This window comes from Episyrphus balteatus, chromosome 3, assembly GCF_945859705.1.
Source record: "Episyrphus balteatus chromosome 3, idEpiBalt1.1, whole genome shotgun sequence".
In the NCBI taxonomy this organism is placed as follows: domain Eukaryota; kingdom Metazoa; phylum Arthropoda; class Insecta; order Diptera; family Syrphidae; genus Episyrphus; species Episyrphus balteatus.
This window is the reverse complement of record NC_079136.1, coordinates 100,266,257-100,285,444: the sequence shown is the minus strand read 5'-3', so window position 1 is coordinate 100,285,444 and position 19,188 is coordinate 100,266,257. Positions and strand designations below refer to the sequence as shown.

General features: G+C 28.3%; 1 protein-coding gene across 8 annotated transcripts in view; it reads right to left on the bottom strand.

The window, feature by feature from the left end:
- Positions 1-3,321: 3,321 nt before the first annotated feature.
- The window catches only part of LOC129915339 (very low-density lipoprotein receptor-like), a 174,366-nt gene continuing 158,499 nt past the window's right edge, over positions 3,322-19,188 (bottom strand). For 7 of the 8 annotated variants that reach the window (XM_055994833.1, XM_055994826.1, XM_055994830.1 and 4 more), the window contains 3 exons: positions 10,954-11,084; positions 10,677-10,826; positions 3,322-7,803 (listed from right to left, as the gene is read on the bottom strand). In XM_055994833.1, coding sequence (XP_055850808.1) covers positions 7,762-7,803; positions 10,677-10,826; positions 10,954-11,084 — 323 coding nt within the window. In that variant the 3' untranslated portion in view covers positions 3,322-7,761. Of the gene's footprint in view, positions 7,804-10,294; positions 10,431-10,676; positions 10,827-10,953; positions 11,085-19,188 lie in introns of those variants that run through there. The other variant, XM_055994827.1, reaches the window with a different exon arrangement.

The window sequence follows — 19,188 nt, the reverse complement described above, 5'->3', positions numbered from 1 at the left end:
CATCACAAAATTTTCAATGGAGAAGTGCATTTTCGGCTTTAGTTTTCATCAAAACAGAATTATGCATTACGATTCAAATAAAACAGTTCATGATAGTGTTTTAGTGAATTGTGAATTCAAACCATAAAACATCGCAGTAAAGTGCAGTGCTGGCCTTAACTTTTTTTTTTGTTAATATTGTTGATGACAAAACGAAGGGAGGGTGGTTTATCTCGTAAATATTTAAAGGTCCGTTTAAAAAAAATAATTACCTATGTAAAATCGTTTGTTTTCTTTACCTGTTCAATTCATTGATTTTGATATCCTTGAGTTATATTTTGTCTTTGAATTTTTCGACAACTTACCTTTAAGTATCCTGTATTTTTTATGTTAACTGCTTTGCATACATGAATCTCTTTTTCCTTACACATTGTCTTTCTTCTCCTTCAGAAAGAATAATCGATTAAAGAAGAGCTCTTTGATGCTGCAATGTAACTTTAGGCAATTTGAGTGAGTATGATTTTATGCAAATTTATTTTTTTGTTCCAAAGCAATACAAAATTCTTTAGAAAGTTAAATTTTTGAACTCAAAAAAAAAAAAAAAAACAATCTTTTGATGTTTTATGATGGCCATGGAAAAAAGTACAAAAAGGTAGCTAATTTTTTTCCAGAAGAAGATTAGAAATAAATGCGAAACACATTCTTTAAACTTTCCTATTGATATGAAATTAATTCAACAATTTTTTATACATACATTGATTTCAGGACATTTTGAACTTGAATAATGTCAACATGGTTTGAAAGTATCTAATATCTCGTTTATTTTTAATTTAAATAAAAAAATATGCATTACCTACTTTGAACTGAATATGACACTTTGGAATAATAATTATGTGAGTTTTTTTTACTGTTTGTTTTTTTTTTTTTTTAATTTCGATAAGAATAGTACGAGCAGATATTACATTTTTTTTTTTTTAATGTTTGGACATATTTTAAGAAACGGCTCTTACAATTCTCAAAATATTCTTTCCAAAAATTTTTGTCAATGCAACCAAATGAGATATAGGGTAAAAGCGGGTGAGATGGCATACCTTTTTTGTTTTTGTCATATTTTACAAAGTAAACCACATTTCATATTTCTAACAATGCAAAAATGTTCTATATTCAATACAAAACGTATTATTTGGTTTACAGAATTTTATATTTTAAATTTATATTTTTAAATTAATATAGAAAAAAAGTTTAAAAAAAACCATCTCCCCCTATAGGGTGGGTGAGATGGCGCATGAGTTTGTTTTAGGTTTCTATTGCCAAATTCATTGCACAAATGGTTGAACGATGTGAAGGAGTCAAGCACCAATGCATGCCATATAATAGATTGCAACTAGTCGTCTTTTTTATAAAATTTGAACTTGTCTGGATTACTTAAAAAAAATATTTTGAGGGTGATATGGCACATGCTTACACTATACTAAATTGAAAAATTCTTGTACGGAATGCGCCATTTCACCAGCAAAAAACTTCGCCATCTCACCTTTTTACGCATAATTTCTATTCGTAAGCACCCATAAAAAGCAGATAGAACTAGAGCTCAGATTTCACACGCAATCCATAACTTATACTCTCTTGTTTGTATTGGTGTATCAAGGGCATCTAAGATCCCAACGACTCAGAAAATATCGGAACAAAAAAAAAAAGAGCGAAAAAAAAATTCGAAAAAAATCATCACATGATTTGCTTTGAATTTTTTTTTTATTTTTTGTATCAAAGACAAAGAAACGAATACTGGCTACTTCGATTTAAAATATTTAAAGAAAGCTAAAAATATTTTTCATACATTTTTAGAGCAATAAATGTAAACGATATTTAAAGTGCGCCATCTCCCCCGCCGCGCCATCACACCCGCTTTTACCCTATTGCGTTTGGATGTTAAAACCGTTTTTGAGAATGTTTTCATCAATTTAAATCAAATTTTATATAGGCTTTTCCAAAAGTAATGGCCCAAATGGGCACTCAGAATTTGGTAACTTGTTCATCAAGAATCTGAATGGTTTACTATATTAAATACATTTCTTGTGAAATTTTGAAAATTCCCTGGATTACCTTCATCACTAACTTAAGGTACAATTTAAGAAGAATTTCATGCATCCAAAGTATTAGGTCCTGCTTGCTCAAACGAAACATGCATAATTTAGGATCAATATACAAGCAATAATATGTCAGATTATACGTAGAAGTGAAACTATGACATAAATAATTTTGCTTAAATATTAAAGTTTTCAGTAAGCAAATTGATCTTAAACATTTTAAATAAAAATGAGTCCTTAACTTTTTTCTCATCTTAATGTAAATATTTGTATTTTTTTTTAGTTTTTATTTATTAAATCTTTATCGTTTACGTACAATTTTTTCATTGATTTTAAATAAATTATGTATTTACAAATTTCTTATATTAACTGCAATCTAATGTTTTAATTGTTATATTCAATTTTAATCTATAATTCATAAAAGACAATAAAATATGTATACTATAATAATGTACCTAATAATTTAAATGTTAATTTTGTTTGTTTTAATTATTAAGTTAAATAATTTAATATTATACTATTTAGTTTTTACTAGAGTACTTAATGTTCATAGTTTTTATTTTTTTATTATTAATAAATATTTCATGTTAAACAACTATTTTATTTTATATTACAAAATCATACAAAATATTTAACATTTATACAATATTAATTATTACAGCTGTTATATATTTTACTTACTTATATAATAACGATTAAGTTTTGTTCTTTTGTGCGTTAAAATATAAATATTGAAGTAAATATATTCATAAATTCTTTGTTTAATAGAAAAAAAAATAAACATAATTCTTCGTAATAAAAAAACAAAAAAAAACAAATTTTGAAGAATTTTTCAAGAAATCTTAATGATAGGTTCTTTTAATATTATATGTTGATAGGAACTAAATCTTCATCATTGTTAACTTCTCTTGAATTCGTTTCATTTGAAAAGTGCTGAAAATTGCGGTGAAAATAAAAAAGAACAAAATGTATTGGAGTTTTATTTAAATAATTATTTTATTGTTGTTTATTTTTGGCATTTAACGGATATTGTTAGAGCTAACAGTTTTCTTTTCTTTTTTCTTTGTCAAACTACAAAAAAAGTTGTTCACTATAATTTTATTTAAAAACAAATTCAAAACAATAAAACATGCAAATCAACTAAAAATATCTCAACAAATATAGCAAAATAAACTGAGTCATGCGTGGGAGTTGTAGTTTATATGTAAATGATATTTAAAATGCTTAATAATTAATTTTAATCATTTTATTAAGCTTGAATTTTTGTTTTTTTTTGTGTTGGAAGCAATTGCAAAGTGTAGGAGTTCGTTATTTCAAATTATCCAAATATCAAACGAAATCATAATCGGGTAAAAAATTTAATGGAAATAGCTTGGTTCACGATAATTTTGAAATGCCTATTGGGAACAATTCAAATTTATTACACACGAGAGGGTTTCCTTTTCCAGTGTGTTAACAACAGAACGTGACAAAAGAAGAGAGCTATGGGAGGATAACGGAGCATAACGGAAATGAATCAAGTAAGTTAAGGTGTGGCGGAAAGTGGAATTAACGTTGAGTTGTGGGAATTTGCTTTACACTTAAATAAAGACGGGCGTTGTATTTTTTTTTAAAAGTGGGTGTCTAAAAAGATTGATATTCTTGGATCAAATATTACCGATTAACATTCTTGTCATTATTTTTTCAAAAGAATGACTTTTGTTTTTAATAATATTTTGAAATCAAAGGAAATATTTATTTTCCCATTTTTGAAGAAAGAGTGATTATTGCAATATGTGTTTTAACTCATAAAAATAATTATATTGAATAAATAGATACAAGCAACTAGAAGCAACAAGTCAATAAGTTATTTAAGCGAAATCAATCTGCTGATATACACATTTTTGTATTTAATGCAGTATTCAAATTCCTTTGGGCTTAACCAGCTGTCGAGATGTTACTACACCAAACTTTTAATTTTGATTCTTCAGTATTCTTCATAATCTTATCTCGATCTTCGGAAGTGGACCGATACAAAAAAAAAATTAGTCCTCAACTTTAATTTGATTCACCTTTTTTCGAGCCTTGAAATAATTTGGTACAGCTTTTTCAATAGAAAAACTATACGTTTTGCACTCATTTTCAACTACGTTTTCAACCTGCCGACATGAATTAAAAATGACTGTTCGAGTAGCTCTCAAAAACAAATTTCTAATTCGAAACTGTTCGTCAGAACCAATTTATTTGTCATTGGCGGATTTGATTAGTTTATTTTGTATGTAAACTTTGCGAGAACTTAAAGATAAGTTCGCAGTAACCGATATTTCATTATAATTGATTTCGTTATAAACGATTTTGACTGCATAAGGATATGGTGGCGTTAAAATTAATTCAAAATAAGAATTGTTTACCATTTTTTAAAGAGTGTAAAAGAAATGAGTATGAGATTTCAAAAGTTTATTCGAAGATGTAAAAACAGTTGTATTCCTCAAATGATATCACATCACAAGTAACTGCACAATATTATACTTGTTTAACTGCATTTTTTATAATTGCTCTCGAGATATGGCACCAAATCGGTCTATGTACTTAACGACGTCATTTAAAAAAGTTGAGTTAATTATGACAATATTTTCGCGTTTGCTTTTTTAATCTTTTTGGTTAGAGTAATTTTCCTGATTGTACGTTGCCTAATCTCTGATCTCACGCCAGATCACTTTTCTGTAGTTTCAAAAAAAAAGTTTTGAGAAAATAGATAAATATTTGACCCCATTAGCAAAACTAAAGCAAATTCCTATAGTGACATTGCTTTCCGTACAAGGTCTTAGTGTCACCACGGAAGATGAAGTGAAAAGTGGGTTACAGTTAATTTTCCAAAGTTCATATTAGAGTATGTAATGGATTGATAAATTAATAATATTACATTTCACTTGATAGACAACTTGGTATTAAGATTTTTGATTTATTCGCATGCGGGGCAATTCATTTTTCTTTTGGATTTTTTTAATTTGCTGTAGCACCAACTATTAAGTAAATTAGATTTATTTGGCAATGTTTTTAATAAGACTGCTAATACAATAATATGGAGTTATCACAGTAGGTATCCACAGTTTGTCAAAAAAGATGTAATATTTATATTGATCGCCAATACCGATTCATCGATGTTTCAGGTATTTTTTCACCAGTTTTACAGAAATAAAAACAGTTTCACTTTTTATGAATATCAATTTTTCTATCATTAAAATTATACATTTGTTGAGGGGATGATTTGTCTTTAATTTTTGTTTTAAATTAAGCTTAAAAACCGGCTTTAGTATGATATATATCAGGATTCATAAGCATTCAATAGTTTGTATTAGTGATTCTTCACCAATATTACCTGTGTGAAACACATTTGGACCAAGGGCCGACAAAAAATTAATTTTTTTTTTTAAATACATACAAACTTTTGCTAAAAATATTCATTCACTTATAATGTTCGTATGTTAGAGACCGCCAGAAAACAAGGCCTAGGTACTAAAATGATCTTGACTTAACGCATCCTGAACTGGCGATGTTCTTCAAACTCCTGTTCTGGAAGAAAATCTCAAAAGGATAAATGGGATCACGTACAATGGAACGGCAACGAAGTCTATAGAAATTAATTCTGAGCAATTGAACTCGTTTTTAAATCCATACCTTTATTTTTATTTAAGCAAACATCAATAACTTTTTTACTAAAACTCCATTTATTTTGGATCTAAAGCTGATACAACTTATCATTTTCAAGGAAGAATATACAGAATGAGCCTTATCGTGAATCGTGAATGTGGGACACATTCTATGAAAAACAAAAGCGATCATTCGTTTTTTATCACTAAGAGAAAATGTGCGACAAATTCTTTCGTTTTTCAAGTTATTAAAAGCAGACCGTTAGCACATACGAAAAAGTATTGTTCATTTACATAATACAAAATCTATCCCCCGACTTTTTGTGCAACAGTGCATCTTCTTTTAATTTTGAGGAACAAACAATTCTTTGAAGTTCTAAATTCTAAAATCTCCTAGAAAATGTTTGCCGATACCAATAAAAACCCCCGGGAAGGTTTTGAATGTTAGTATCATTGTGCCTCGATAAGCTATGAATGAACCAGGGTGTTCTTTATTCCTCTTCGAATTGTAGAGCAATGAAATCATTAAAATAAAACTTTTGTCATGAATTTGCTACATATGTAACCGACAAAAGTTCCATTTTTCAAAATATAGACTGTCACACCTTGCTTTCTCCTTTTAAATAACTATACTTTTTATTTTATAATGTTACTAGCAAATCAAAAACGATTGTTTTGCAGATATAGATTGTTTTGTTTATTTACTTTATTTTTAACTGGTCCTTATCACGAAGCTAGAAATTGTTTTAACTGATTGTTTTAAAAAAATAATACACTTATTTAAATAAAAAAAAACGAGATTGAGTTTGCATTTTAAAATGTATTTAACAGTAGTTAATTTCTTTCAACAATTTTTAAAGTAAAATGGCGACTCAAAACTTGATTTAATAGGATTTTGTTTTTATCTCAACTCAACCTTTTTCTTTTATCGTTTTTTGAAAATATTATATTATAGAATTCATTAAATTAAATTGCAGACATGTCCTTAGTTAAAATTATCTTAGAGAGCCGTTAAATAATGTCTGGAAATACTTTGAAAAAAAAATATCAACTCTTAATTTATACCTCTTTGCACCCTCATCCTGTTATTATTTCGAATCTTTAAAAAAAAGTGTAAACAAATATTTATAAGAGTTGATGCAAAATTAAAACCCTTGGCCCAAATATAAAATTACTCACTCAAGCATAGCTGGAATTTTTTTATCGACGAAATAAGATAATCATATTTTTATTTATTTTTAGAATCACACTTAGTTATTTAAAGAAAAATTAAAACAAAGGAATCATCTCTTTGAGTAAGTAGTTTGAACAAAAAGTGACTTTGGATTTAAATTGAATTCTTGACAATCAGAATAAAGACAATTTGTTAAGTGTGTATTACAAATCGATTGCTGTTCAGATAAAAATTAATGATGGATGTGATTTTAAAACATATCAAATTCTTCAAATCTAAAAATATTTAATAATATTTAAAAAAGGAAAAGTTGTCAACTGAAAACTGTAAGGGACAACAAAAAAAGACGGTTTCAGGGAAAAAAAGTGAAATAACTATGGATAGTTACGGTTTACCTTGTTTAATAATGTTGTATATAAAAAAAAATTTTCTTTTTTATCGATTTTGTTTTTTATTTTAAATTTAATGAAAATAATTTTGTTCATTTAATGTGATTTAAAGTATATACAAATGTACTTATATACTGAAGAAAAAAAAAATGTTACAAGCCAAATTAATTACAATCTAATTTTTTTGTATGCCCAAAAGAAATAAATTAATTTGTGTCAGTACCAATAAGCTTTTTGTCTCAGCTCAGCTGAAAAAAATAAGTCTTAAACTATTTTAATTTTTTTTTTTATATAATTTCTCATAATAATTTTTGTTCAATTTCTTATTAGTTATGTTTCAAGTTCTCAATCCAATATCAATAAATTAAGTTGTTTCTGTTTGACTTTGAATCTGTAACGATTTTTATTATGCTGCTGTTGTGTTGGCATAATACGAGTTTTTTGTTTGTTTTTGTTGTTGTTTAGTGTTGCTGTTGGTTTATGGTGAATTTTGGTATCATTTCTTATACACATTCTGTTCCTAACTTGTAGAGTGGTTCCTTGCACTGGAAATAAAATTAAAAGAGAAAAAAAAATATAATTAGCAACAAATTCGAACAAACAGAATAAAAGAAATTTTTTCCTATTTACGAGTTAGTATCAAAATTCTTTGAATGAGTTTTGAAAATGTGTTTGTATGTTTGTAAACTACAGAGTAATTTAATTTATTTTAAACTAAAAATATTTTCATAGAGATATTTTATGTGTTTAAGAGATGGCATTTATTTGACTTCGGGTATCTAGGGCGTATGCGTACTTTTTTACTACTCATTTTTTTTTTTTAATTTTTTTAGATGTAAATTTACTTGGACAAAACACCATGGCATATCGGTTATGTTACTGTGGTGCCCAAAGGAAACGGATCATTTCCATTTTAAAGGATTTCTAGCACTAAACCTCATTTTGAAAATAATTGGGTGTACGCTTAGCACATAGATGGTTATTTTAGTCACACAATGTGCCCTTAATTATGAAAGTGGACTAAATCACTCCTAAAAATGGCATCAAATCTAGCCTAAAAATAATTATTATTTAAGGGGTAAAGTTTATTTGAAAGCGAAATGGCAGTAAATAAACTTCTTTATTGTTCCTCTAGTGATTTCATAAAAGAAATATAATTAAATCGTTATAAGAAAATTATTATGTCATTTTTTTTTCAAACAATGCAAAAAGTGACTTAGTCCACTTTCATAATCATGGGCACATATGTAACAAATGTTTAATCGAAAAATGGTTGAAAGGTTGAAAAAAAATGTTGTTGAGATAAAGGACCAATCAGATGGTATATAAAATAAAATCAATCTATGTGTCCAAGTCCTTCTAAATGGTGGAGCAGAAGCAAGAAGCAGATTAAAGATCATCTTGATCAATACAAAGCATGGTCCTGGAAACGATTTATAGTCCAAATTGTTTCAGTTTCCAAAATAACAAGAACTTTATGAAATGTAAACTATGAGAAGTTTTACTTGAGATACTGAGGATTTTACAGGTGGAGCGTTATAATATTAGTTATTTAATTTATTAGGATAGAAGCAATTTAATTGGTAGAAATAGACATTTATAATAAAATTGGTATGTATGACTGTGAATTATATGCACCGAAAAAAAAAACCAATATCAATTTAACATTTTTTAAATATCAAATTAACATTTTTTAAATATCAGCCAAAAATGCTCTATAAAATGTGTTTTATGATATTTAAAATGTTAAAACAACATTTTTATTATCAGGATGATATTTAAATGTCACATTTTGGAAATTTTTTTTGATATTTTACTATCATTTTTTCATATCAATTTCTCATTCCAAATTATTGAAAAATATTAAATAAAAAAAATTCTTAATGTGTACTAATTTAAAGGCGCTTTGTGTTTTTTCGAAGTAAAATGTATGATTTACTGAGAAAATTTGATCGGCACTAAGATTTTACTTCTCATAGTTTGGGAGAAAATAACAAAACAATTATATCACCTATAATAGAAAAAATAATATCACCATTATTTTGTAAAGAATATTCCCTTTGAGTAATGTTTTGAAAAAAGAAAGAAAATTCTTAAAATAATAAAAATAATAAAAATGAAAAGGAAAGAAATAGGTTTCATTATAATAAACTAAAACGTAAAATCTAGTCAACATTGATATTTTAATTGTCAAAGTGAAATTTTCACTATCCACTTAAACTTAAAAAAATGTCAAAATGATATTTTAATTGTCAAAGTGAAATTTTCACTATTCCACCAGAAATTAAAAAATGTCAAAATGATATGATAAAATATCAAAATTGATATTTTAATTGTTGGACGACTTTTGTCACTGAAAAATGTTAATTTGATAGCTATTATTATCAAATTTTTTTTTCGGTGTGGTAAGTAAAAATAAGAGTACCTATACGGAAAATTCGAAATATTAAAATATGTATGTTTTTGTTCTTAAACTTAATATTTTTAAATTGTTAAGTGGTGTATGAATTCCGGTAAAATGTGTGTCATACAATAGCTGATAAAATGAAAACTACCACAACATCAATATACTCACCACATTTTTTTCAAATTACTGCATTTAATATTTTTATATTGCAATTAATATGTTAATACACAAATCTCGCAGCGTGAAAATAAATAATTTACAAAAAAATGAAGCTACTATAGAATTTCTCCATGTTTTTTTTTTTAGCAAATAAGTGTATAAAATGGAATTCATGTTATTGCAGCAAAATATTATCAAAATAAAAAAAAAAAAACAAAAAATTAAAAAGGAATATCATAAATAATAAAGTGCGATAAATACATCAAATCATAAAAACTTATTTTTATATTGTTGACGTTAAATTTTTGGCATATTTTTTTTGTTAATCTTAATAAAACTTTTTTTTTATTTTTATTGCAAAACAATATAATTTCCTCAAACGGTTTTGCGAAAAATGTTACGGTTAAAATTTATTTTTTGTTTTTTTTTTTAAGTTAGGCAAAAAACCCCTATCTTAAGATTATGTAATTGGTATTCTTTGTAAAAATGCATTTTGTTTTATTAATAGTTTTCTTTTTTTTATATTTAAAAGAAACATATTGTTTCTTTTTTTCTTTTTCAATTTTCTTAATACTGCGCAAATAGTCTTCTCTGTGAACAGTGCAGCTAGAAAAGGTTTTAAAAAATAATACTTTTTTTTATCCACGAATCTAAATTGGGTTTTAAAAATTATTTTTTACATAAAGGATTTTTTATTTGGTTATCTACATACTAATTAGACTAGTGGAGTTTTGTTTTTTTATTGTTTGTTATGTTGAAAAAAAAAAATGTTTTTAAAATTTGTTTCTACAATTTTATGGACATTTTCTAGAATTTTACGTAGTTAAAATCACTTGCGATATATGTGCTTACCTCTTCGTCCACTGTATTAGGGAACATTCGTGCTGGCATGTTTTTCTCTAAGCTGAATTGATCTTCGGTGGTTTTTCTGTACACTGGATTTTCAAAGTTCATTGAAGTTACCGCTCTTCTACTACAGTGGCGGTATCCAACATAGAGGAGCTGCAAAAGAAAAAAATGTTATGATAATTTTTATGTTAATGGACTTTAAATAAAACGAATTCTTTTTTGTGACGGTTCTAAAATTATAGTATACATATATTTATTGTAAAGTAAAAATTGAACTTACCGCTCCTATAACAAGACTGGCGGCAAGTAAAGAAGCAATCACAATCAGTGCAACATATCCAGAATCTGTTGATTGTGAGGAAGAACTGGATCCATCCGACTGTGTTGTATTACTGATAGGCCTTGTTCCAACTAAATTAAAATAAAAAAAATGTTTGTTTATTATTGTTCAAAATATTATTAAATGATTTAAAAATATTAAAAAAAAAAAACATTTAACATGCAAAAGAATACATACAAACAAAGTTGGAACTTGAGTCAGAAAATTTAAAATTACATGAGTCAGAAAATTTTAAATTACTAGAATGTGGTGCGAAATAAAAAGCGGGTTCCATATTTATAGAAGAAAAGCAAAATATTTAATATAATAACTTTAAGGCTACGGTTTCGATGAAAATAATTTTAACTCGTGGGTGTGAAGGATTTCAAGTGACTTCTCAAGCGAACTCGCTCGAATTTGATGGTTTTATAATATAAAAACATTTTAGTTTTTAAGGAACGAGTTTCAAACAAAAAAAGTAAAAAAAAAAATACGTCACTAGCATACTCAGTCACAAAAGAAACATACACTAAATCCAATTGAATACCAGTTGATAGTAGATACAAATTTACTTCTGTTAAAATATGTCTATTTGTTTCAAACTTCAAAAACCGTTCGAAATCGCTGGAAATCTCTCATTTCAATCGCTTTCAATCGGTTTGTTCGCTGGGCGAGTAAAAAACGCCTTTATCGAAACCGAAATGTGTGTGTATTTCCAAATAGAAGCGATCATTTCTCACTCGAGGTAAAATCGATTAAAAATTGCTATTTTTATTTTGTTTGAAAGTGTTGATTTATAAATTAATTTCTTAGAAATTTAAAAATTCATTTAAGTTTTTCTTATAAGATTATACTATAAAAGCAAGTTCATACGACTAAGTTTTTAATTTTTTTCCTAATTAATTACTAACATTATACTCATTGTAATGCGTTAATCTTTCAAAACTTCAATGAAAAATAAAATAAAAAGTAAAACAGATAAATATAAATTTATTAAATTAATCTACTAACAATAAAAAAAACTTTAATTAAAATGTCAAAAAATGATACTCTGCATCAATAAGACCACGTCAAAGGCAGAGGTATCATTAACTTTTTTTTTCAAAAAAAGTTGCCTTAAAATAAATTGGATATGGAAATTCGAACTCATGAAACAAAGGCAATGTCTGTTGTCAAGCTGTGTGCCTGTGCACATCAGCAGCGGAGGGAATAAACTTGAAAGTAAAAGCTAGGCGATTAAATATTCACCCCTTTTAAAAGTTCACAAAATGGAGAAGAAAACGTCCTAGTAATTTCTTCAATAGGAGAGGTTTCATCATTATATCAATTATTATTATCAACTTTTAAGTGAAAAGAGATTCGAAATGGTAAATGAGTGTCAATCGGAAAAATAACAGATAATTGACATTTTGATTTTTTCTTAATGTCAATATAAGCTGTGTTCCTTTGGAAATATTTATCTACTTTTTAGTACTTAAAGCTGCTTTGAACTACTTTTTCAGTATAGCAAAAGTAGTTCAAAGTAGTTTTAAGTACTAAAAAGTAGATACATATTTCCAAAGGAACGCAGCTATAAAACAAGCGAAATAGATTTTTTGGAAGAATAAAATAGTAGGTAATGAATGACCTATAAAATTGTTATTTTATATTTTAATATGGGATGAAAGTTTAATCAAGTTTATTCACAATTTTTGTGAGTTAACTTTAACTTAAAAATGCTGTTTTTATGTACTGTTAAACTGTTTTTTGTGTTAACCAGGTACATCAAATTAAAGCATTTCCAAAAATATCAATCATTTTTGCTCTCACTTGTATTTTAAATCAGCTGTGCCATCTAAATCAGCCTTTATGTCACATGTCGTAAAGATGTATAGATTGAAGAAAATCATTTTGCGTACAATTTTCCCCTAAGGTTTTGCTTTTACGAAATCAATACTTGTCATAAATAATTCCAAGTAAAATATGAAACGGAAAACTAATTGTAATTTAAAAAATTTTATTTTGTATTAATATAGCACTATATAATTAAACCCAATAAAAAATAATCATGACCAGATATAATGTTACTACAAATCGACTTTTAAGTCGTGACTTCTGTTTAAACTTTCTTTGAAATATTTGAATTGCTTTTATACATTATATTAATTCATTTAATGCATTCCGCCAATTCGTACTGATACATTGCTTTTAATATTTTCAGAACGTCTCATTTGAAGTTAATCATTTAAGTTGACGAACAAGGAAAACTTAACGTCTTACTTAATTTATTTAAAAATTTAAACTTAAACAAAGAAACGTCACGAACAGACATACAAATTGAACGAAACAAATTTTCAGAGCTAATGTTTCAGCAAATTTTTCAAAACTTGAAGCTATGTAGTTATGATTCCTGAAGAAGTATTGTAAGTTTACACTGTATTATAATTATAAAATTTCATGTACTAAAAAAAACTTCCATTTTGTGTAACAACTTATCAATTAACAAGTTCGCCCATATCGACGCTCCATCCCTGTGCGTGTGTAAAAAAATTTACAACAACCTTGTCGGAAATTAAGCGCCTAATCGAATTTTCATTCTCAAACAAAAGTGACATTTTGAAAACAAAAACAAGGACAAAGTAAAATGAAACAACAACATGATTATAAGATTTTCAAAAAAAAAAAACCGGACACGCTCACACACACACACACATACACCGTGGACGTCTGAAAACTAATCATTATTAGTTTACATCCGAAGGAAATTAGGTCCTTTGGATGTGAGGAAAACTTTTTCATGCATGTGCGGTGGGCCCTTCCGTTCTATAATGTCCAGTATATAATTTCCATTATCATTTCCTGAACTTTCTTTGAATTTAAATCGTCTCTTGTCTTTTTTTTCCTTGATAAATATTTAAGCCTTCTTCCATCCAAACAAAAAAAAAAAAGGATAGCCCAGAGCAACACACACTCTATAGGATTTTGTAGCAGAAAAAAAAATAATAATAAAATAGAATCAAATTAAGGAAATAGCGCCACCGTATGTCGGTAAAGATTCGTCGACTCCTTTTCATGGTTTGTGCTTTCTTCGTAGAATGATTATGTGATTTTTTTCTTGTTTTTTCCTTCGGGAGCAATATAGATGCGGGGGAGCACTCTGTGAAAGTTATAATTTACAACATCCCTCGTTTGGGGGGTTGTACCAGGATTTGCAGTGCTTGCTTTTTCGTTTTTCGTTTTTCTATCGCTCAAAGTTAAATTGCTGGGAGAAAACTTTTGCACCATTATGGTTTGTACTTTTCCACTACGAAATCCTTTTGTTGGTTCAGTTCGGTTCTTGTTGATATAGCCATGGCGGTAGTGGCGGCGGGCGGGCGTCTTCGGGTGTTGATGTTGCTGATGGTCTCATTCTCTTAACCTAAAGGTATAGAGAGAAAGAGTATAGACTTCATTTTATCTTCTTTTATTTTTCTAAGAATGTGTTTTTAATTTTAATTTTAATTCTTCTTCTTCTTGTTCTTCTATATTTCTTAATGTTTCTCATTTTATGTGTTAAATTAAAAACGATTTACGACCTTCACAGTACATCATAGTTAAGTTGGAATTATTTTATGTCTTAGAGAAGAACACAGGCTGTTGTTGTGTGCTAAACAGTTTTTTGCTCCTTGCTTTTATGATGTTCTTCAATGCATTTATTATTATTATTTTTTTTTTTGCAATTTTTAATAGACTTAAAATAAATGTGCTTAGTTTTAAATAGAGTGCTGTTTTGTGATGTTTTTATTCACATGTACTTAACGAAAATGTAATTTTTCGCTTTAATTTTCTTTTTGATAATAATAATTATTATTTTTAATAGGTCAGAACATTATACCAGCAAATGCTGAGTATAGAAGGCTTAAAAGATATATCACTTATACTTCTATGGTAAAGTCTCTACACTACAGGAAGTAGGTTAGTCTGTTTCGCTTTATTTTTTTAGTCCTGACGTAATTCAGTTGCAAGACTCGTTTGCACAAAATTATTAGCTAAGTGCGAATAGAATAGAATAGAATATGACTTCTCATTTCTTAGTAGCACTTACACCAGACGAAGAAAATATTTTAATAATTCTTTTACAGTCAATTGGAATAAGATGGCGTTTTTATTTTGACTAATAGCCCTTTAGGCCTTTTTATTGAAAGACTCAGAAGCTGACGTACGACGACTTTAACATTTCCTTTGGTAACATTAACATTATTTAAAGTATCATCTTTGAGTATTTTTCTTTCGTCGCTTCCCGCTTTTGGCATCAGATCAAACATCAAAAACACGATTTCCATTGCTCAATGTATATAAAGAGAATTGACTTTTTATATGTTGCAATTTGCGTGCTCTAAAGAGCAAACAATATTGATAAAACAAGGAAAAGAGTTGGAAACAGAGCGGAACCTTGAGACACAGCAGCGTTTATTTTGTGGATTTAAGACTTGAATCTACCCAAAAGACCCTTTTCTAAACGCTTTGAAATAAGAGAATTATCGATACTGAATACATGCATTTAAATAAAAGAGCTTGATGCCAAACTCTATATTTCAAACGATGTAAAGATTTGTTCCACTAGGTATTCGGTGAGATATAAAGCATCAGATCACCAGTGGCCCATTTGCTATACGAAAGCATTACTGTCAATCATTAATAAGCTTCTGTTCTTCAAGATATTTCCTTAGCTTATAATTAATCAGCGTTTCCATGAACTTTAAAAGAGTAGACCTGAGTGCAATTGGTCGACAAGGGGAGGACAGATGCAAAAGCTTGCACAGCAGCGTTTAAAACCTATTCGGATAAACTGGCTCTAGTTAAAGTTTCTGAACCTATAATTGAGAACATTGCAGTAGAATATCTCTTTTTGCCAAAGAGATCTCTTGTAAGTTTTTTCTTTACCTTCAAAGTTATGCAGATAATTAAATTTTCAAGAAATTTTATCGTACTGCAATTTATGTCAAGAATTTTTCGGGTACCCAGAGCTAGAAAACTAGAAGAATAAACAAAGACTCGGTTATGAGAAATCTCAACTTTTTTAATTGTGTAGAAAAGCTATCAAAAGTCTTGTACATATTTCAAAATTTAAACAGACTTGAACCAGAGTAAAAGTCTGGTTATAGCGGTCAAGAAAAGGGACCAGGAATTTTTTTTTAATTAGGCAAAAAATCCACATTCCTTATCACTGAAAGAACATTTTCAACAGAACTATAAAGTGTAGTGTTAGAACTAAGTGATTGAAGCTATCTAGGTGTTCCCACTGCTTACCTAGATAGCGGACAGTTTTAAGGGATGTCTTGGTCAACATATCGAAATAAATTACTATAAACAATCTTTTTATCGACCTTTAAATCAACCTTTAGGTATTGAAAGCATACATAGGCAAACAATACCTAACTCATAAAATATATGTATTGAAGTCTTTTTCATGTTTCAGGAATTTATACGGTTTATACCTCAAAATCTTCAGAGAAAATCTTCTTAGAATTAGTATGCGTCAGAGAATTTGATGGATAGACAAAATGTAAAACAGTGCGTTTTTAAAATGGTAAGGTTCTCTAAATCTTTTATTTAGATGCTTATGCTTTTACTTCACTTAATTTGTGGAATTCAGCTAACCCTAAGTAATTTTACCTCCCGTATAACGTTCAAGGCTTTTAACATTTTCAAAGTGAAAATATTTACAGCACAGCCTCTTTTTATATGTGCGCGATGGTCAACTTTTATGCCCATAAAGAAGAAACTTAATCTACCATAACATTGCAATGTGATTTGGAATTTAACGGTGACTATAAACTATCTCTTCTTTACTACTGACTTAATCTACGTCAAACGCTGGTTTTCAGTTGAAATTAAATGTTTCTAATGACGTATAAGCATGAACTCCTATCCGTAGTATCCAGAGATTGCTCATCGTTGCTCATCGCCAAAAGACTACCTAAAGTACGCAATAAAAATAAAATGGATGAAGAAGGAGCAGAAGAAGATATAGAAGAAATATTCTTCTTTACTGAAATAAGACATTAAAATGCTTTAAAGTGGGCGGCCAAACGATGTTGCTCTAACTCAGCCATCAGAAAAGAACAAAATATCGATTTATATATACAACCCTATCGGTTGTTGATTTTTTTTTTCTTTGCTCTCATTTGATAAATAAAAGTAAGTTTTTGCTAGAAGAGGCAGAAATTGTTGAAAACATCACAGAAGCCCTTATATAAAACTTTATTCATTTTTTTTTTTTGCCTTCGAAATAAATTTATTTCTCAGGGATGCTTAACTTATATATATTTTTTTTTTTTTACTCAAAGAAGTGAAAGGTAGCATCCTCTTGGCTTTATCTGCCACTTCTGATGCTTTTGCTATTACTTCTGTAGATCTCTGTTGTTGGTGTAATTTCCTTCAGATAAGTAAATAAACACAGTGAAATGTTTTCCTGCAGAATGAAAAAATAAAAAAAAAGAGAAAAGCGCTCCCTAACCTCTTAAAATTCATCAATCCACTTGGCTTTGGTTTGGTTCTTGGCAAAGGGTTTTCGTTTTCGGTTAGTAGGTTAGAATGGTAAAGGAATCATTACCATTTTACAATCGGAAAAGAATTTTTTTCGTTTTTTTATTTTTTTATTAAAGGCGTATTCTCTTAAGTGGCTTCCACCAGTGCCTATAAATTGTTCTTTGATCGCATTCCATCAGTACCATACGCGTTCTAAGTCAACCCCTTTCCCCCTTTCTATCACCATTATCCTTCATCGTCATCGAATTCTTATGGAAATGGTTGCACACTTAAGGCAGCTCAATGAAATTGTGAAGCTAAAACGATTTGTTTGGCATCTTGTCGATCAAATCGACACAGAAAAGTCACAAAAAAAATCATTGAATTGACTTTTTTTTGTGACTTTGTATTTATGACTCAACGATTTTATAATTTTTCAAACTTTGCAAATCAACAGTTCTATGCCATGTTTTTTTTTTTGATTTTTTTTGTAGTCAAAAAGGCAGAAGGGGTGAGATGGGAAAATGTATAGGAAGGGTGACCATCTGTTTTTTGTTTCTCTTTTACATTTTTTAAATTGCATCAACCCATGGTATTAGAAGGCAGAACAATATCATTAGCGTTGTCATTTTCGTTCTCTTCGGCGCATCTGCGCAAAATTTGTAAGATCGCGTCATAAGATTATGACGTTTGGTTTGTCACAAAGTCAAGAGCAACAGCAATTTCCAAGACAAACAACACAAATTTCAATAGGGAAGCTGTCAAAAACTTAGGAAGCCATCTTTTTTTCTTTCATCTGACAGTTCTCATTAGTGACTATCTGCGCGTGATCGTGATATTAACTTGTTTCAACCTTATTCTTACCGACAAAAAAGTAGTTTTAGAAATTTTCAATTTTTTTTTCCAAAAACTCATATAAACAAGAAATAATATAAATATTACAGTCACGTGAACCCTATGACCATCCAATTTAAAATAACTTTTTCGCAATAGTCATATCTTTTATGAAACTCGAAATATATTAAAAATAATTGAAAATTATTGAATAGAGAAATTAGGCTGTAAATTTTCCATTAAAGTGTATTTGTGAAGAAGAATTTTTAGAAAATTATTTTTGAAAATCGTTAGAGCCGTTTAAAATAAAAAATGTTTTAGATACAGGGTGTTCCCAAAAACTGTGTTAAAAAGTGTGAAAGTGTTCCTTATGGTTTTTGGTGGCTGACTTTATGTTTTTGGAAATTGTTCAATAAGATTTTTTACGCCAAACATAAGGAATTACCGTAAAAGTCTGACATTTTTTTTTCTTGTCATTGGCATATTATTTGAAATGTGATATTTTTTTACAATAACCGTTTGTGTATTATAAAATGAAAGATAATTTAAAAGAATTTAAAAAAAAATCAATAAAATCAGCGCAAAACTTTATTTAAAAAAGAACTTTTTGAATTACAAGCAAATTTCTTTTTTCAGAGTATTTTTTTTTTTCATTAAAAAAAGTACTAGTTTCAAGTGCAAATGATGGGGGGAAATGAACTTCGTATTCGATTTTAACGACCCAAAAAACATATGATTACCATTGTCGCACCTCCAGGTCAGAACTTCTTTTTTTTTGTGTGGCTGTGTAATTTTTCAAATATCCGTGAGAAATTTTGCTGGGCAACTTACGATTTCAACAGGAACACAAATAAAAATACCCACTAAAACTGA